The 21,365-nt window shown below is 35.3% G+C and overlaps 2 protein-coding genes across 5 annotated transcripts in view; both read right to left on the bottom strand.

The window, feature by feature from the left end:
* The window catches only part of LOC145688390 (E3 ubiquitin-protein ligase SIAH1A-like), a 78,989-nt gene extending 58,821 nt beyond the window's left edge, over positions 1 to 20,168 (bottom strand). The window contains exon 1 of one of the 4 annotated variants that reach the window (XM_081762563.1): positions 19,993 to 20,168. The gene's annotated coding sequence lies outside the window, so the exon portion shown is untranslated. Of the gene's footprint in view, positions 1 to 18,850; positions 18,937 to 19,992 lie in introns of those variants that run through there. The other 3 variants (XM_081762562.1, XM_081762560.1, XM_081762561.1) reach the window with 3 other exon arrangements.
* On the bottom strand, positions 10,534 to 11,823 carry LOC145687407 (tRNA (uracil-5-)-methyltransferase homolog A-like). The gene has a single exon (XM_081760864.1). The coding sequence runs from the start codon at positions 11,821 to 11,823 to the stop codon at positions 10,534 to 10,536; it is 1,290 nt and encodes a 429-aa protein (XP_081616990.1).
* Positions 20,169 to 21,365: the final 1,197 nt, after the last annotated feature.

Below are 21,365 nucleotides of genomic sequence, written 5' to 3' on the forward strand. Positions count from 1 at the left end.
GAAAACTACTAGAATGGGATTTTAGCACAAAAGAACCGCAAAGAACAGAAAACTCGCGGAATGCCAAAAACTTAACTGCTTCCGAACATTTATCAACAATCATGGACGTTCATATGGTTAATTTTAAGGAAGGGGGGCTTTTTTCTTCTTTTTGTACCCTTACACATATACACATGAGGCGATCCAGATGTACGGGTGATTCAACAAACGATACGTGCAATCTTAATGCTAGGACATTATAATATATTAAGTGTTCGAGTAATAATACCGAACTGTAGTTTTCTTATCTATATTTATAGATTGTGGAAGTCCTTCCGTCTTCCTCTTAGGAAATATAGTTCCAAAATAAATGCGATTTCGCTCATTCAGAGTGCACTAATAAGAGGGATTTTCAGGAAACAAAATTTCGTTCTTATTACTCCGAATGCTTCGTATATAGAACGGTAATTATAACTGTTGTGCTGTATTGTTGCGAAACATGGTCACTTACTTTGGGGAAAGACTGAAAATATTTGAAAATAAAATCCCGAGGCGAATACTTGGCCCGAAGAAGGACGGAAATGATAAAATTTCATAATGAAGAACCTTATAATTTATGCCGTTTACCTAACATCGTTAGGATCATTACGTCTAAGAGGTTCAGGTGGGCAGGTAATGCTCCCGAATAGAAGAAAGTAGAAACGCTTTCAAAGTTTTAACTCCAAGTCCAATCGGAAGAAAGACAATTTGGAAAACCTGGGCGCAGACGGGAGGCCAATATTATGATGGATCTCTGAGAAATAACAGCCGCAGTAGCCCAGTCGGTAAGGTGTCTGCACCGAACAGGCCAGCACGCGTCCGGTGGAACATTTTTCTCACTCTACCCTCGTTCCAATGACGCTGAGAGGTTTACCCTGTAAAATAAATGTAAGAATACAGGGCAACAAGATCAATAATGACTAAAACTGAATATCAATTTTTAGAAGCGAATGATGTGGTGACCAAAATCACAAAGCTGATCGAGATAGTTCGCGAAAAATAGGATATTAGGATATTCTCCATGGTTCAATGGTAGGTCCTACTAATAGTTATGTAAATATTACCCTATAGCTTTAATTAGTAAATACTGCTAGTATGAACGAACTTGCCCGAGTCGTATTTGTGAAAATTGGCCAAAAATCATACGAGTAAGCCACTCCTTCTGGATGTTTCCCAGAAGAATTATTTAAATCATATTATAAAGTTATTAGTGGAACATCGATTTATGAAATATGAAAACCGTTAGAGCCATTCGATAAAACTGGAATTTTTTATTTTCATCCTTCCGTAAACTACCATTATTTAAGGGGAAAAAACAATTCGAAAACACCCATAGGAAAATCATAAAAAAGCTCAAGTTTGGTTTCGATACATTGAACGATATGGCCTCTACATCCATTTCAAAAAGATAGGCCTCTGACTTCGAGGTGCTGCCCTCATGTTCACTCAAAAAAACTCACATTGCATTATCTTACCTCGTTGGAATTGCTGGAATGTTGTCTTTCCAATACTTAAGACATACGAATTTTCTTTGTACTGTGTAGAGAAAAAAATAATGAAAAAGTGCGTATTTTATCGTACATTTTTGATTGATCAATGTTTATAGGACTATATATTGGAATCGAGATCACGTGAAATAGCTTCCTATGCATAATATGTAGGTGCATCTATTTCCTGTAAATTCTGAACATTTCATTACTCAACACTTAGTAATTTTCTTGTTATTCAGTAGAAAGTGAGACATCATTATCTCTGAATTGCTGCGGTGTAATATCAATCTGAAGAAAGAAAAAAAAAATCATAAAGTACCTTTTACAACCACTGTTTCGATTTTTTTTTAAAAAAGGTAAACAATGACAAATATGACATTATGATTTTTCCTGCTCTTCGTCTTTCGCTATCGCAGTTTATATGGAGTGCTAAGTTGCCACATTTTCCTGGCGCAACACACAGCCCGTCGGGTATTTAAACTTGTCACGCACAGTGTCCGGCACTTTTTAGAGTATTTTTAAAATGTCATATCTCCACAGATTTTTAACCAATTTCTTAGAAATTAACAGGATATACAGTAAACGTAACAATAGTTTAAAATTAGAAAAACGAACTGTTTATCTTGTTCGGATTGCATGTGATGGTCCTCGAAAGCTTGTTGCTTTTTGCCAGTTATTTTTTTCACTTAGTGCACGCAGTACCAAATACACTTGCACAGAAACAAATATACTCACAAAGTTTATTATATGATTCAATCTTAGTTTATTTATTTATGACTTCTTTTACGTGGCGAAGTTAAGGCTCTGAAGCCTTCTCCGAGCACTTAACCACGTGCATACATTATATATATTTTTTTAAAAAAAAAACACCAATATATAGAAAATATTAACAATTACAAAAGAAAAGTATTGAACCACATAAAAAAACAATATACTACTTAAGTGAAAAAAAATGGTTAAGCACTTCAAAAACAAAAATTGAAAAATAATATACAATAGAGGAAACAAAAATAACATGGAGAAACCTAAAATTGCATATTGCATATAGCGGTACTAGAAGTATGAATATATAAGCTGTACAAATTAACATGGGTTACCTATTGGTTGTGTGTTCATATGTGGGGTATTAATAATCTGGTAAAACGAAGATGCCTCATGTGCTACCAGTATCCTTATCTTTACTTAAGAGAAGGGAATTTACAGATTTTTTAAATATGGCAACTGTGGAAACGTTGTGTATTAATTGAGGTAAACTGTTCCAGAGGCGTGTAGTACTTACTGTGAAGGATTTTGAGTATGAATCAGAATTGTGACTGGGTCTGAAGAGCAAGAAATTATCTTGTGATCTTGTGCTTCTAGTATGAAAGTCTGATAAATATAAAAATCTACGGGCTAGATACGATGGTTCTGACGTAGTAAGTATTTTGTACAATAGGGTAAGATTATGTAAATTTCTTCTTCCAACTAACGTCAGCCATGACAGTTTTTTATTAAAAGATGTCAGATGTTCCCTGTAAGTTATATTGAAAATAAATCTAATGCAGGCATTTTGCACTCTTTGCAAGCGCTTTGATTGATTTTCTGTTAGGTCAGAATAGACTGAGTCGCAATAGTCAAGATGTGGGAACACCAGTACCTTGACAAGTTTGATCTTCAAAGATATTGGTAAGAAATTTCTTAGTCGATTTAACGTATGTAGGGCACCAAATGCTCTCTTACAAACTCCATTTATTTGATCTGACCAGGAGAGATTTTGATTTATTATGACTCTCAAATTTTTGACAGTTGTAGAGAATGGAATAACAGTATTGGAAAATTTTATATTTGGGAGCTGATAGATATTAATAGAAGAAAGAATTCTTGGGGAGCCAATTAAGATGCACTGCGATTTTGTTGCATTTAATTTTAACCCATGAGCCGTAGACCAGTCGCTGATTTTGTTTAACTCAGTATTTATTTTCTCAATCGCATTATTAATACCTTGTTGGGGAAAAGAAGCATGTAATATTGATACATATGTAGCTGATATGTAATATTGAATTCACAGAAAATCTGTTTTCAGATTTCTACTATTAAACTACATCGAAAAAAAAAAAAAAAAAAAAAAAAAACTTTATATGGGGATCTGTAGATAGCCCGGCGTTTTGATCAATCCTCGGGTCACCACTAAACAGGGTTTTGCATTTACTTTTTACTCGAATTTTATCGCTCTAAGCTACATCAGAATCTGCCTTCAAATAGGAACGACGCATTTTTCTTTCCCGGCGCAACCTCAGATTCACTCAAAATTGAGTTACTATTTTGTTCGTTCCCGGATACACCACTGAGTACAGAATAATCAGTGTCATTACTATCTAACTCATAACCGTCTGAATCGGAGTCATTGATCAGTTCTGCAATTTCATTATCGCTCAAAATTTTGCCTCTTCCTTCTGTAATACTGCCGTTCATAGAAAGAATATCCATTTTTTTTTTTTTTCAATAAAAAAAAGCACGAGTGTGCATGTAAGTTTTTGACGTCTACGAACCGAAGTGAAGTGTTGGAAACGTTATCAGTGTGACCTGCTTTACAGTAGGTGATAAGACACAAAAACAGCACTCCTCACCTACACATTGCATATTGTTTTCTTTCGTTGAAAGAAAACAAAGAACCTGTATTTCCTTGTTACATTCGGCAGGGGAATTGATCGCAGAACAACTTTGGTGAATACGTGATTGCCAAGACTACATGTCCTTTTTCCCTTTTATTTTCAAATGTCCCATTGCATGTGTATATACACAATGTTCGGACTCAACGTGTGTGTAGAGCTCGTTGAATATATAGAACACCTGGACTCAACGAGTGTTTTAATCGTGGTCGTGCGACAGAGATGTGTTGCTGAGAAAGTGCCCATCGTTTAGTGGATGAGTTACTTCAACGCTTTATTTCGATCTTACATGGAGTTACATACATCCATTGTTATTATTTTTAAAATGTTGTGAAACATGGAGATCTTAAATACTTTTTTCCTATTACATTCTTATGAAGTAGACTGTAGGCTGCAAATTTCCTGAACGCGACAACACAGCACGAGGGTGATCAGTACAGCGCTGCCGCACTTCCAGTTACTGTATACGGTTTCTTCATATAAACACGGGGAATTTAAAGGCTGGCCTGCAACATGGCTCTTCGCTTACCGCACAGAATATGTTGGAATAAACATTTTTTAAAAAATAAAGCCTCTACCAAATAAACCCTTTTCATTAATCGTTTCGAATATTTGGAACACTATAGTTCCAAATTTTCGAACTGTGTTTTGTACGTTTCTCTACCTACGCGGTAAAGGAGACCAGAGTGCCATACATTTATTTTAATTACACAAAAAGTATCAAGTGATGAAAATTGAACTTTCCAGAACTTACAGTTAATTGATGCATCCACATATCGTGCACAGGAAATTATTTAATGTGATCTCGTTCCCGATATATATTCCTATGGACATTAATTTATTAAAAAAGTACTATAAAATATCCACTTTTTTCATTAATTTCTATATTTTCCTCACTATATAGTACAAAGAAAATTTGTATGTCTTAAGTATTGAAAAGACAACATTCCAGCACTTCCAACGAAATACGACAATGTAGTATGTTTTGAGTGAACGTTAGAGCAGCACCGCGAAGTCAGGGGCCTATCTTTATGAAATGGATAACAGGTGAGTATACATACACCGAGGCGAAAGAACAGATACAAAAATCTTCTTTTCGTCACGCAAGGGCTATGAAACGTGTAAAACGCCGAAATCTCGAATTTGATCTTCTTCACGATCACTATATTTTCTTCGCGGCTTTCGTCGTGCGAAACTAAAAAGAAGTCTGTAACATGTACTTAGCTTTCTTTGAGCAATTAATAATGGTGTTTACAGGCGGAAGCAAGTCCAAGTTTGATATGTGATCGCCCATGACCAGGCTCAAATGCAAGAGGCCGTACCACCAAATTTTCTTCGCACTAATTCTTAGGAAGAGATTAAGTGTAAGGCTGTCACCAGTCATCAAACGTGAGATAAATAAAGTCAGTAGCAGGGTTGGCTGGTTTAAACCAAGGTGACTTTTTTTTCAAAAAATGTTCGTAAAAGTGTAACTATTCGTAAAATCTTGATGAACACAATTGTGGGTTATCACATTTCACTCCCATATATTATTCGTACTATATTCATACCTAAATTCCCTATTCTTTACTCAAAGAGATTATATTACAAAAGCAACTTTTTTTATGTAACTTTATGGATGTTTCTTTTGTGATTTTTTTTATAGTTTGTTATTATTGTTATGCAACAAATAGAAAATTCTAAACATTGTTTCGTTTTAATAATGTTTACTATTGATAAAATACATCGAAATGCCGTACTTTTTTGGGAAGGGGTCATACAAAACCCACTGGAGGCAATTATTGAAATAACGAAAATCTTTGGTAATTATTTATGTATAAATGGGTCAGAGCCAAAGTGGACTCAAATAATTCGTATCTTTATTCACTTTTCTACCTGATATGCAAAGTAAGTCGTTATATTTCTTTAACTTGGACTAATAAAAGTCATAGTAAACTGACTTGGACTAAATTAATTCTTCTGTACTCTGTAGTACTTTGAAATTGTGCATGTAATTCAGTATAATGGTTCCAATTGTGCAATTGTTTATATTTTTGTCCTTCGGTCCTAATGACCTTTGACGATTATATTACCAAGTCAACGTATTTTTATCAGGAGTCCTACGTGAGTGAGTCGACAAACGTATCGCATTTGTGGTCAATTAGTCCCGGTTTCGAGATCAAATGGAGGACAATTTCTCTTGGATGTAAGCCGAGAAGCGGTTTGGATTCCGCTTTAAGTTTATGTGACCCCTTCCAGCATAACCCGGTTGTTGCATACCAACACCAAGGCGAAACAAGCTTATTTCTGTTCATATGTGATATAAATACATTGAAACAAAATAAATAAATAAATAAAATAAAAATCTGGTTTAAACCCAAAAAAACTTTTTTTTTTTTAATAAATACCATGGTTTTTGCCAACCCTAGTCAGTAGGATGTTAAACGTCCAGAGTATTTCCCAAAGCCACCCCTCTATTCCCAAAAATGAGCTTTTCCACGTATAATGTTCTTCAGCTGGAACCATCGTCCTCAGATACAGTGATAGCAGAAGTTGGGACAGTTATCGTGCTGAATTGCAAATTATTAGCCAACAATTGAACCAGCAACAGTAACATTGTCAAATAACCGTTGTGTTGTTATACTTCATGATAACACTTGTCTCATGTGTCAAAGTTCCTAACATTACAGAAGTAAGATATGATAGTACGGATCTCCCTCATATTTAGAAAACCTGTTTCCAATTTAACCATTTAGCCATTTGGAGCACTTACTTCCAGGTAAGAGGTTTCAAAACGAGGTGTGTATTACACAATGAACGGATTTTTGTGGTCACACATACAATTATTTCTGCACGGGTTTCAAAACTTAAATGACGGAAAAATAATCTCTGTTAGGGAAGTTGCGTGGTGTTACTCGTTCGATTTTCGCTCGCGCCAAGTGAACTTTGTGTTGGACAAACACCGTGTGCTGGGTTCTCCCGTTTCCTCCCACTTTCTTCATATTACCATTTCATTCATTTCTCATAATCAGTTTCATTTAGTCTAGCCGGCATAACTGTGGGACGTAAAAACTAAAAGATTTTATTTCTGAACATAATATATAATTATACCTAAAGCAAATTAAATTTCTCGAAACACAGCCATTACATTTAGCCGGTTTTCTTGATTTACAGTACTCCACAATTACCGTATGTTCATGAGTTACGCCTCCTTCGAGAGCTTACAGATCAGGGACTGAAAAGACGCCATATAGGCAGATTCTACTGCAAACTAACTTACATATTAATCACAGAACTGAAGTCTGACCTCAAACTATGACTCGAAACAAACAAATCAGAAACATTCATGGTCATAAAATTCATTCATTCACGAAAGGAATAGCACCAGGGCCGGATTTAGGGGTGCGCACCGCAGCACGTGCACCCCCTCCGTTCCGAATATACACTATCTAAAGTGAGAAACTAGCAGTGGAAATACCAATACTTTCGTAAAATTTCATGTCATGTTTTCATTTCGGACTTAAAAGAAAGCGGTTTTGCTAAACACAATAGTTTAAGTCAGTTCTTCATACACATCACAGATGCCTAAAGGCATTTAAAAAAAAAAAAATTAAAGTTGATTTAGATGTACTCATAGTTGTTGGTGCACCCCCTTCAGAAAATCCTGGATCCGGTCCTGCATAGCACCATAACACAATTAAGTGACATTAAAAACGTCTGCCAAAATAATAATAATCTAAATGCAATAACTGCTCAGACACAATTATTAGTTATTGCACATACAACACACCTCCCTGAGCGAGTTCCTCGCCAAGAAGGTAATAAGAAACAAGGGGGCAAAAAAGCCAGACCATATTAACTGTATCTGGTTGATATTAAGAAATGATATAGAAATATCTTTGCAAGTATTACTTACTTCAGCAGACAGAATACAATAAATCATCAATTCATGTATACAAATGCTTAAAGCAAAGCTTTCATTTCCTCCATCTTCATCATTGTATCTAATTATATAGTAAATATTCTTAACTACTTACATCCTAAAAATATTAATTTCGTTTATCAGTTTTAGTAACCTACAATATAAGGAGTAAATGAGGTAAACACTAGCAATTCCATTTAGGTATAGTCCGTCCGTCAATTAGGTAAAATACACAAATACTAAGTATAAATACTGCTTATTGTAGCTTTGGAACATATAACTTAAATAAATAAATAAATTTTAAAATTTAACCAAAGTGAACACTGGACATTATTATACATATATTGCGTTCGATGTTTTCAATTGCATATCTCGATAAGGAAAAATAAAATTCGTACATCATAGAATCCTTTACCTTTCATCCACTTTGAAAAATTATGACTAGTAATTTTCTTTAAAAACATGTTCTTTAATATATACCGTAGTAATATATCACAAGTACAAGAGATAAAACTTCAATAAAATTTTTAAAAAGCGGGCCTGCGCTTAGCGAAGAGCCTTATCATGAAGACTTTCGTATGACACTTCAATAATTTCTATTTTGAAGATCCTGATACAGATTTTGAAGAATGAGGCACAAATTTAAATAACATATGATTTTAAAATTACTCAGGACCATGTACTTCATATTATTATTTTAACAATACCCAAACTATTTGGATTACTAGATATCACCTATACGGATTAACAATTTGTAAAAAGGGGCCGCGGTGGATCAGTGGTAGAGCGTTCACCTCTGGTGCGTGAGGTTTCTGGTTCGATCCCAGCTCGCGACAAGTGAGCTTTGTGGTACACAAGCACCATATGCATGGGTTTTCTTCTGGTTCTCCAGTTTCCTCCCACTTTATTCATTCCACCATTTCTTAGATTTTTCATCATCACTATCTCCCTTGGCCTCGGTGCATAATCGTAGCACGTAAAACTAAATATTTCATTTCATTTTTCATTTTCAATTAATATATATATATATAGATATATATACACAGACAAATATTATAGTTAAGTGATTACTTTTCAACGAGTTAATGAACAATTTTCCAAAGACCCTATTCTAATTCACAGCACTTTAAGTCAATTGTTACTTTACTGCAATCTTCAATATTAGACAGAGAAAGTATTTGATTTACAATAATTTGAATATATAATTAGGGAACGTGAATATTAATTCATATCTACGAAAACTTTATTTCACGTATGTTTTCACATTGGTTTGGAAGCAGACATTCAATGGACTCACTCTCCCAGTCTTTCTGAATTTTCCTAGGCCCTGCTTTACGTATTTACGAAAAGCAAGATACAATTTACCCCACTTCTCGCAAACCTGACCAATGTGTGGTTGCTTCCCTAATCTGATATCCTGCGCGTATCAATGGTATCATCTTGTATGATTATGGCTCAAAATCAGTATACATTAAAGCGAATAAAAAAACCACTTTAGCCCTAATTCGCAGATATATCAAGTTATTACAATAAACATATCACTTAATAGCTACTAACCATTTTTATTTGATCCTTTGAAATCACCTGACTCGTATCCAGTTATCGTTGATTTACATCTACAGCCATCTATTTCATGTATATCATGTAGATAATAATGTTTACCATGACAACATGTCATGTCAATAATAATGTTTTTTTTTCTTTAACTATATATAGGCTATATGTTTGATTATTGCGCCTCTGATCACGTATTGACAAAATAGGTACAGATTAACAATACCGTTATAACAAGAATATATCGTTGTATAAAATGTCGCCCAGAACGGGAATTCCGTAACAGTATTACAGAGAAGGAAAGAACCCTGGATATTTTCAAAACATTCACTTTTTGAATAGCCCTCGTATTAATTATTATTACATCAATATAAGTAGTTTTCACTTCTCTTCTTTCTCCATATATATATATATTAATTCATTCATAACATTTTATTTTATTACAAATCACATATCATAAAAACGTCGATTCATTAAAAATATTGTTTATGGGTCTATTCAAAATTATAACTAACTGATGACTTACGCAGAGTTACTAGTTAATTATTCCTTTTTACATCGAGCGATAACATTCATATACAAATAACATTCTTTCCAATTAAGATCGTCATCACATCAAATATCAACAAGATCAGAAGGCAATAATTACATTTAGAAACTTCAATTAAGATCAATGTCATAGATTTCAATTTAACACAATCAAATCTCTTTTGAACACGTAAGATAAAATAAAGATGAACATAACTCTTAAAATTAGTGCAAAGATAAAATAAATTAATCACATCATAACATGTTGTGCATATATAAAATTCAAATGAAGTATTCATAATACAACTCGTAACATACAAGAGAATAAATTAAGAATTGTTATCCAAGTTTAATTTAGTTATCATATCAGGGTTGACTAAAGTTTCAACTAGTTTTAGCCATTTCCAACTTTAATCTGATACTTATTTTCCTGTTCTTGCTCTACCTTTTCATTACGTTGCTGAAACTTCTGATGAAGTCCAACTCTAAGTGGATCTACAATAACAAATATCTTCTTTCCAGCTACTTTCTTCACTATGGTGGGCAAAATATCTTCAGCTCGTCCAACAAAATACTCGCTGTTTGTGATGGCATTCTTTACAGCATTGGCTCTTGCATCTTCAACTGCCTGGCTCGACATTTCTATGCCAAGAATTTGAGCACATTTCTTAGCAAGAGAAAATCCAATTCCTTCAGTGGCACAACACACATCTATCAAGGAAGTTTCTTCGTCAACTTCAATCATTCCCGCAATGGAAGTATAAAGCTGCTCGGCTCCCGAGGTATTCACTTGAAAATAAGAATCTGGAGATACTCGGAAACTCATGTCACAGATAGTTTCTTTCACATATTCTTTTCCGAACAACAGCTGCAGTGATGGAGGTTTCTCACCTTCTTCCTTTTCAGTGAATGTCTGGAAATAGAGCGATGCTACATTCAAACAGTTTCCTTCTCTGTTTTGGGAATAATAATCTTTCAAATCATCCTTAATTTTTCCTATAGGCAAATGCCTCAGAAAATCTGCAAGTCCTTCATTCTTCTCTTTTCTTTCTTCTGTCCAACCTGCTAAATCCAGATTTCTTCTCAGCAGCAAATCCGTCAGTCGCGTGAGTGAAAATTTTATTTCTTCAGTCTTCTTCTTCAACTGTTCTCCATAAGTAACATCCCACAAAGGTATTGTAGCCTGTTTTATTCTATCTTCTACAGGTAACTCAATTTTCGCCTTTTTAGAATCCTTATCATCAGACTTTTCCAATTTTCGCTTACGTTGATCAGTTTCGGCATCTTCGGCTGAAAGAACTCGCTTCTTCCAACTGTATCCATTCAAGGTCTTCACTGCCTTCTGTTGGTCTTCTTCAGTTTTGAAGATCAAATAAATCCAAGAACTCGCTCTTTTCGGTGACCTAATAGTATGGCTTTCCAACTTCAAATCGTCTGTCAACAATTTCTTCAATTCCCCTATCCTGTATAATCTCGGCAGACCTTTCACTTCAATTTTGAATACGCCTGTAGTAGTAGTGGTGGTAGTGGTCTCCTTGGCCGGAAATGACGGTTCTTCTTTAATTGTAGCATCCTCCCCATCACCATTCACCACGGGTTCAGTTGTTTCATTTTCATCCTGTTCTTCAATATTTTCATTTCGTCCATCGACCTTCTTCTGACCTTCTTCCGGTTCTACTTTCATATTCGCACCAGTACCATTCACTTTTTCAATCAATACTTGCACATCCTCTTTCAAATTATGCTGTAGCCGATCGAAATTTTCATGGATACCCTGAACTCTATCTGCAAGAGATTTGTGTTGAGTCAATAATTGTTCGAACTTTTCATCGCTCGATTTTTGTATTTGTTCTAACTTTTCATCGCTCGATTTTTGTATTTGTTCTATCCATTTTTGCATCTGTTCCATCTTTTCATCGTTCGATTTTTGTATTTGTTGATTCGTCTTTTGCATTTGTTCCAGCTTATCAGTTAGCAGTTGGCTAATCGTACTAACAAGATTAGCCTGGCCATATTCAGGTGTGTTTTCTACTAAAGTACTCGGTACATCCATTACGTCAGGATTCTGCATATCTCTAATCCTTTGTATTTTCTTTCCGCTTCTTAAAACGGTGAAATTCATAAAAAGGATATACGTTTGCAAATATACCTCGTCCTTACTTCTTTTCAGAACTTTGAGGTAAGGTCCCGGTTTTACGGCACCAGATAAAGCGAATAAAAAAACCACTTTAGCCCTAATTCGCAGATATATCAAGTTATTACAATAAACATATCACTTAATAGCTACTAACCATTTTTATTTGATCCTTTGAAATCACCTGACTCGTATCCAGTTATCGTTGATTTACATCTACAGCCATCTATTTCATGTATATCATGTAGATAATAATGTTTACCATGACAACATGTCATGTCAATAATAATGTTTTTTTTTCTTTAACTATATATAGGCTATATGTTTGATTATTGCGCCTCTGATCACGTATTGACAAAATAGGTACAGATTAACAATACCGTTATAACAAGAATATATCGTTGTAACATATAATCCGCATTAGAACAATAGCTTATTAAAAACATGACAGAAAAGCACCGCCTGACAATTCGTTTGTACATGCAATGGTGGATACTCGCCTAAGCAAAGGAATGTTCACTGTCTTACCTACATTTCTTGCGCTCTAGCTTCATACTCTTCAATTTCCCCCCAAGCGTGTATCAAACGGCTGTCGAATGAAGTGAAAATGTGCTGATTCACAAATTGATAAACACCATTTTCACAATCTTACGCTTAATTCATACTTCACTATATATACCTAGGTATACACTAGGATTCTAATTAACCTTATTCTATATATACTACCATCGGTAACTTTACTAAAAAGTAAATGATATTTCAAAGTATGTTACACTAAATCGTTGGTGAAACTAGTGGTGGTCTCACATTTTCTTTGCAATCTTTCTATCATGTTTTGCATTTGTTTCTGGTGCCACGAATGGGATTATCAGCGTGGCCATAAGTGTGCGCACAACTATAGGAGTCAAATAACTTTTAATTATTCGTAATCCCACACAAATGTATTAAGAGGCCTCCTCGCACCCACCACTCTACCTGCATAGTTTATACATATTACAAAATGCTATGAACTATAGTTATCATCACTTTCACTCAGGCATTGCTTAATAATACATTTTCAAAGTGCTATAATTTAAATCATGCTACACACAAATTCCAAAAACTTTAAATCATGAGCCAATATAATTCACAGATATAGTTAAAAATGCGTGCAGTAAAACAGTAATTGTAAAGTTTGACTTCGAGATAATAATAATAATAATAATAACGGAACAGTGGGAACTGGGTAGAAATTTAACAATTGAAAAATAATAAGTGTTACGTACTTATCTTTATCTCGTCAGGAGTTGTTTCAGAAGTTCTTGCTAATGCCTTTGTACACAGGGTTGAATTACCCACAAGCACATTAGATCATTTCTTACTTGTACTCATATGGTGCCAGGTTGGACAATCAACAATATTGAAAATCTGCTTCCTTCTCCCCTTCACAACCCTAAGTATTTCCTCCAGTGAGATTTCTCTTTAAGAAGAACTAAAAGCAACAAACTTCTTAATGCTGAAGTTTTGGCAGGCACAAACTTCTAAAGATTATGGATGACCAGAGCCAGATCTTGAAATAGCCGGGTTATAGTGGAATCTGGTACCCAATTCTAGGTTCTGGATTCAGGCGCTTGGTTTTTGAATCTGGATAATACTGCATCATAACATGAAGTATGACTGTAGTTAAAACTCAGTAGAAAACTTCAATTCTAAAATACAAGTAGGGTCAGGAGGCATATATTGATCAGATTCAGAATTCTTTGTGTTACTGTAAGAATTCTGCCCATGCTCAGTTTAACTATCGGATACTTATCTTTCTGTTCAGCAGCTTGATTTACGTGTTTCAAAAAACTGAGTGGCAAAGCTACGAGTCTGACACTTTCTCTCGTGCAAACTTCTCGGTATTACCATGTACACATCATGAGCTTGCTGATTTTCAACTGTGGCATTACCAGCTACCGTAAAACGGGGCTACTTTGACAGGTTTTGGACTAGTTTATATGTGTACACGGGACACTTTCTGCAACCAATGAATGATACTATTCTCATCATAACAATAGGTATCTAGACTATCACATCCACTACTAAACCTAAGTTTCTACAAGTAAGTTTTGGCGGGAAGAAATTAAGAAATACCGGTCAAAGTAGCCCCGGGGGTGGGGCTACTTTGACATCTTATGTATTTGCTGCATAAGGTCAAAGTTACTCAACGTATGGAGTTATTTTGACATGGAATTTATGTAAAGTGTATAAAACACTGTTTTGGTCATGTGTAAAGTACGGTATGCTGTATACTTGATAAGCACGAAATCTTTATTTTGTTGTGGTACATCATTATACACCACTATACAAGTTTTTCTAAAGCTTTACTTTTAACATCTTTTACTTTGAACATACACGGTGCTTTACCTTACATTGTTACTTTATTTTTTACTCTTTTTTTTACGTTACTTTACTTTTAACATAATTACATATGTATCGGTATGTTATCTTTACATGTAACAATGGAAAGAAAAACCTTATTCGTCAACATCACAGTCGTAACAAGCATGTTGAGGAATTTTTGATCAAACATTACAAAACCCATACACCCATTTTTTGCACAGGACACATTGAATCCACTCTCTATATCGTCAGAGTGAGAATTAGATTATTCATTTTGCGAGGGAATAAACAGTGGCGAATCTAGAAGTCCTTATATTATATATTGGGGGACAGGAAGGATATTGAGAGGGGGTAAAAATACAATGGGAGAAATCCATCATCCCCTCCGGCAATTCGCACCGTGGACACTATATCAGCCTTTATCTATGAAAGTATATGCAACAATTCTCACAGGAAGCACGAATTGCTCATCTGTCAAAGTAGCCCCACTCTATGTCAAAGTAACCCTAAATGTCAAAGTAGCCCCGTTTTACGGTACCTTACGAAGTTTTACTCAAGAAAGACGTTTCACTCCTCGGCGTAGATTCACTTTAAAAGGGCATCACCGTTTTACGAATAAATACTCTGTCCGGGCATATGCTATAAACACTTGTGTAAAAACACACAAACAAAGGTGTGTTGAGTTGACACTACAAAGCACGAATGCTGATAACCGAGTCACAGTGGGCGAAGCTGGTGGACACGCGCAGTCGCACGGAGATGCATCGATGGTGTTAAACGCCCCAACAAGAATGTCACTAGCAAACAGCATTTATTCTGTTAAGCCCCAGCAACTAACGAACAGAATCAACTGATCAAAGATCGTCTGCCGAAGGAATTACCAGTTTCGACCGATAAGTTTGCTAAGGTTACGATTACGTTTAGTTCATGGTATTATCCCATTTTAGTGCAGCACAATGGCATTCATGAAATATTATCTTCTCTTAGAACGAAATGCATCCTTACTGCCTTAGAAAATGTATCTGAAGGTAGGTGTTGTATTACTGGGTATAGATTGACTTTGGGAGGACCACTAGAAAGCACGAGTACTTAACCCAGTTAGGACAGGGGTGGCCTGGGCAGTAGCGAAGGGGTGCGCCCGTAAGAAGCAGGCACGTTTGTGATGATACTGGAGAAACACTTCATATGGCATAAAACACATGCATCGCGTGTGACACTTCTACGGTCACTTCGTACACTCCCTTCACTTATCACTTCACTTCATCATGTCTTCCTTATGGAGTAAAATACGGAAGCTTTTCCACTAACAATTCAGCACGCTCGAAAAATGTCCTCTATGATGCCACTTTTCACCAATAACATTTCACACTATTCACTCTTGCATTACAGTTGAAAACATACCTTGCTTTAATTTTCCTTATCTTAATATTTTTCTACACCTTCAACATTGCGTCCTTACATTCATTAATCCTTGTCTTTCGCACAATTTCAACAGATTTAACTCAATTTTGGTATTTAACTGCACAAAAATAAACACTTGTTAAATCACAACCCGCACACACGTTCATAATGCTCTCAACGTACTCCCTCCATAATGGGGAAAACATTCGGCCAATGCAAAATAGATCAGTCTTCACTATTAGCAATATTCATAAATAAACACGAATTTCTACCCTTTTTTATCCTATCACACTCTATAGCAACCACAGTCACCAATACTATCCAGTAATTTTGTCCAAGTTCAGTTATCATGGCGATTAACGGAAATTAACCCACAAAGACTAGGTTAGAGCAATTGCCTTCATAATGCATTCATTGCAACTACTTTCACATTTAAATGTGTAACTGTTTATCCACTTCTGTATTTTTAATGTCTTCCTATATTTACCACTCTTTTTGCTGTTTCAATAATCCGTGCCTCTCTACGAAACGTAATAACTCATATTTCTCACCAACATACGTTATAAAATTGAAAATCTAAATGTCACATCCATCACATGAAACTGTCATCTTCCATTGGGGGATACTAATTGCCTCATTACACTCTAATATCTGACGTCACCACGCTTGCACTTAAAATATTACCAACAAGGCGCAGCCTTTAACATTTCAAAATAACCCATTATCTTTTATTTTATTTTCTATGAATTTACTTTTTTTTAAAAGGTTATTTTTAGCAGATGGGGTCCAGAAGCACGTAAAAACCACAAATTTTACAGGAGAAATGGAAAAATGAAATGAAATATTTTAAGTTTTACGTCCCACGGTTATGCCGGTTAGGCTAAAGGAGACGGTGATGATGAGTGATGAATGAAATTGGTGGAATGAAGAAAGTGGGAGGAAACGGGAGAACCCCGGGAAAACCCACGAACACGGTGTTTGTCCACCAGAAAGTTCACTTGGCGGGGGCTGGGATCGAACCCGGGACCCCTAAATGTGAATGAATGAAATGGTGGAATGAAGGAAGTGGGAGGAAACGGGAGAACCCCGAGAAAACCCACGAGCATGGTATTTGTCCACCACAAGGTCCACACGGCGCGAGCCGGAATCGAACTAGGGACCCCAAGCACCGGAGGTGAACGCTCTACCACTGAGCCACCGTGCCCCCCTACAGGAGAAATGAATGATACAAATACTTAGACCTAACATAACGCAACCAAATCTAACCTAATCCAAACTAACCTATTATACGCAGAAGTAAGCGAAACTCCATTTTTTTTTTTTTAAATTAAAGAATTACACTAATATAATCTAACATAAACTAAACTAACCTAATGTAAACAGAAATTACCGAAATTGTAACATTTTTTAGGGCATTTATTCCGAAGTTGGGCGTCCGCTTCCGCCAAGTTTTTTCGCTGTTATCACTTTTGCACACTTTCTGCAATTTGTTAACTAGGTTCATTAATCCGTGCTCTTCACAAACTTTTAGAAGATCTTGTTCGTTATCAACGTATTGCTTCACAAATGTTAAAACTGTTACTTCAATGCCCTTGTACATTCGCCATGTTGATAACATATATGCTCGTTTCTTTCCCACAATGCAACTGCTTTGTTACCTTGCGCCAAATAGTTCCCTCCGCTCGCAGTATAGTCCCATGTTTACAACCGCTTATATATAACAAATAAACAGATTTTTCGAGACACTTATATATTATCAAGCACACAAACGATCAAATTATCCATATCTTTCCTGTAAATTTTAAAAATTTTGCTGGAAACGGACGCCCAACTTTGGAATTTAACCCTTTTTTAGAAACAATTGTTGAACCCCTTCTGCTAACAATTAGCCCCCCCCCCAAAAAAAAGGATTCACCATTTTCTTTTCTGTACGTATTTTTAAATATTTTTGGAGAGGTTAAGTTCCAAAGTTGATCGTCCGTTTCTAGAAAAATTGAGAAAATTTACCGCAAATAAATAAATAAATCACTCAGTTGTGTGCTTGATATGTAAATAGAACAGAAGTTTTGTTTATTTATTTATCTTATATTAGCGGATAAAATCGTGGAAATATTAGGCAAGCGGATGAAACTACTTCACGCAAGGTTCCCGCATGGTTGGACCGTGGGAAACCAACGAGCATTTGTATTCTGAACATGGCTACAGGTGTACAGACATTCCAGTTGGCATCCTTACACAAGAGACGAGAACTCTCACTCTTTTAATCTTAACAAAATGGGTCCAAACTTCTCTAAGCTAACCTGACCCTACCCTACACTAATTATCCCTCCCAACCTTACTCTACTCAACCCTACCTTACTCTATTATACTCTTTAAAGCGGTCCTAAAAATTGATGATTCTTATATCTTCGTTGTTGTTATTGCGTTTTCTGTTGTAAACCAAGCGAACGACCAACTTTGGAATAAATGCCTTTTGGACATACTATCCGACACTTAACCCCTTAACCTCCGACACATAAAACCCTACTCAAATGTTTATGCAAGTGCTTTTCTTACAGAAGATTACATGATAATCACGGACTGCATCATTTACTTCTACCGTATTACTTAAAAAGTATGGCGTCCACTTGGATATTCCTTTTTTTCTGAAATGATAGATCTTACCGTACATTTTTAAAATATTGGCACCCAGAACCAATCAGCAGCTTTCTACATTTTGTTTAGCATGTTTTGGGTATCATCCAACGTGATTTTCTGATCATGGTCTTTATGCTATTACAAAGCACTAAGGTACGATCACAACTTTACTTACTTTCGAAGATATACGTGTTTCAGCTTTATAGCTTTCATAACAGCCAGTAACAGTTTGCAACGTACATTTAAGTGTAGATTTCAAACCCACTCATACACCACTATCACCACTTACTGTAGAAAACCGTTAAAAAAAAAAAAGCTGTAACAGAGTTGCCAACCATATAGAACAAAATTTTCGACCGGGAAGATTCTAGAATTCTGGCACGCACATATGAAGTTGAGTTACGAGCCAGAATGATTACTTACTTTATTACGACTCAGTGTCCTAGAACCCTTCCACTTTCGTCTTTAAAATCATCGTATATTCGTTATGCAGCACATGACAATTGTAGAAACAACTATAAAACTACCAATAATAACAATAACACGTAATAAAGTTATCTAGTAATTTTCAGTTTCGAACTCTCAATCGACATCACCGTCCTCACCATTTTTTATCCTTATTAGTATTACTCTAAATAATAGCAATTTTTTCACACCCTCGTAAACGTAACTGAATTTAAGAGTGGATGCAGGGTTGCCACTTGTCATTTCCCAAATCGTTATTGATTTATCGGGAATGACTATTAAAAATCTCAATGTGTGCGTTTTATAATTATTTAATGCATATTTACAATTTATCTGCACATTTAAAAACTAAAAAAAAAAAATGTACGTTCTAAAATATTGTATATTCACCTATTATCGCATAGTTGGCAAGCCTGAGCTGTAACTTTACCAACATCATCTACTCATTTTAATATACATCCACGTGAAAACTAAATCACTATACAAAATTTACAGTTAAGTTTGAAACACACTGATAATTGGATATGTAATCTTCGTATTATAAAACCGACAACTAATCTATTCCGTTCGACACCATTTTTCAAGTTTCTCCCACAGAGAGCATGAAAATTAGGTTTCGCAACTTGACAGTAGTTTTACTTCATTCTTTACATTGAAGTTCATTCAAATTTATCACAAATGAGTTCGAGGCGCTCCTAAATTGTTCAATCTTGAATAAATATATATATAGAAAACATTACCCAAGAACTATTACAAAACAAAACAATCCCATCATACATCTACCTTCTACCGAAAAGAAAGTGACGTGCACATTGTGGTCTTTTATAAGAGATTGAATAAATATACTTTTACCTTCATTTTTATGGTTTATCCGTTCTTCTGCACTAAATGCAACAACGCGTATACTACGATGAATTTTTAATCCCATCAAACACCTATTTTGTATTCGCCAGCTTGTTTTTCCACCATCGTAATAGCCTTCCATCTCCTGTTTAGCATCACAATGCAACTACTGCCATCTCGGGTTAAAACATTGAACGATCGAGAAGAACAGGAAACAAACGCCTCCATGTACAGAAGTAGTAAGTGGAAATACCACTCTTGGAAAGATATGCGCTTAATAAAGCAAATTACGTAAAATTATAAATTCCCCATTCTTCTCGATACTTTTCAGTTCGTTACATCACTACAAATATATAGACACAAGTATATTTTTTGCTGAAATACGAAGAACAGATTAGGCAATTGGTCTATATAAATTATGAGATTATTAATTGTTTTATTAGTGAATGCATGGCAATTTTACTAGAAAATATATTAGTCCTTATGCAGAGTCATTTTCACGTGTGATTAGTGCCATACTAAAGAGTTTGACTAACATATGTTTCCTGCAGTAGTCAGACCTTTAGCATGACGCTAATCATGCATCAATATGACTCTGCATAAAGCGGATTATCTCCTTGTTTTTGATTGAATACTTAATTATTGAAGTGGCTTATCCAGGTTTATCATTTTTTCAAACCGTAAACTCGACCCGTTTCAGTAATGTTCGTATTTCCTAGAAGAAATTTCCTACGGTATGAGGTTTTTTTTTTTTTCATTTTCAAGCTTTCGAGAAAACTCCGAACTAGAATATTTTGACCCATGACATGAACCTCAACCAAGCCTCGTAGGGCCTTATGCAGAGTCGTTCTGCCGAATGATTAGTGCCATACTATAGAGTTCGATTAACATATGTTTCCTGCAGTAGTCTGGCCTTTAGTATGATGCTAATCATACGTCAAAACGACTCTGCATAAGGCCCGTACAGTTTATTTATTATGGAGAAAAGTAAATTTTGGTACAGATAAAGAATAGTCCGTCATAAAAATAATAATTTTACGGTTACAATGAGCAACCATATACGAATGAGGACTGTATTAGATATTAATATCCGCCGACAGAGTATTTCTACACAGTGTAGTAACGCTGTATTTTATGTGCAGGTCAAGTTTAGGCACAGCACTTGAAACAATTGTCGGAAAATTATAGTTCTTTAATGATATCCTCGTTATTGTCTTCTAAAAAAATTGCACTAGACAATGCCCAACTTGACGTAGATTAAATTTAAGGAAGTCAGTAGAAGAACTTATTTGATTCCTTTGTCGCTATATTTATGGTTTGCGTATAAGTACAGCAAACGAACATTACAGTATATTAATTATTTCGGTCTAAATTAAATTACG

This window comes from Thermobia domestica, chromosome 6 (assembly GCF_964235325.1).
Source record: "Thermobia domestica chromosome 6, izTheDome1.hap1.1, whole genome shotgun sequence".
Taxonomy (NCBI): Eukaryota; Metazoa; Arthropoda; class Insecta; order Zygentoma; family Lepismatidae; genus Thermobia; species Thermobia domestica.

What these genes read in the sequence shown, in the direction of transcription:
- LOC145687407 (XM_081760864.1), bottom strand. Translation starts at nt 11,823, where the DNA reads ATGAAAGTAGAACCGGAAGAAGGTCAGAAGAAGGTCGATGGACGAAAT.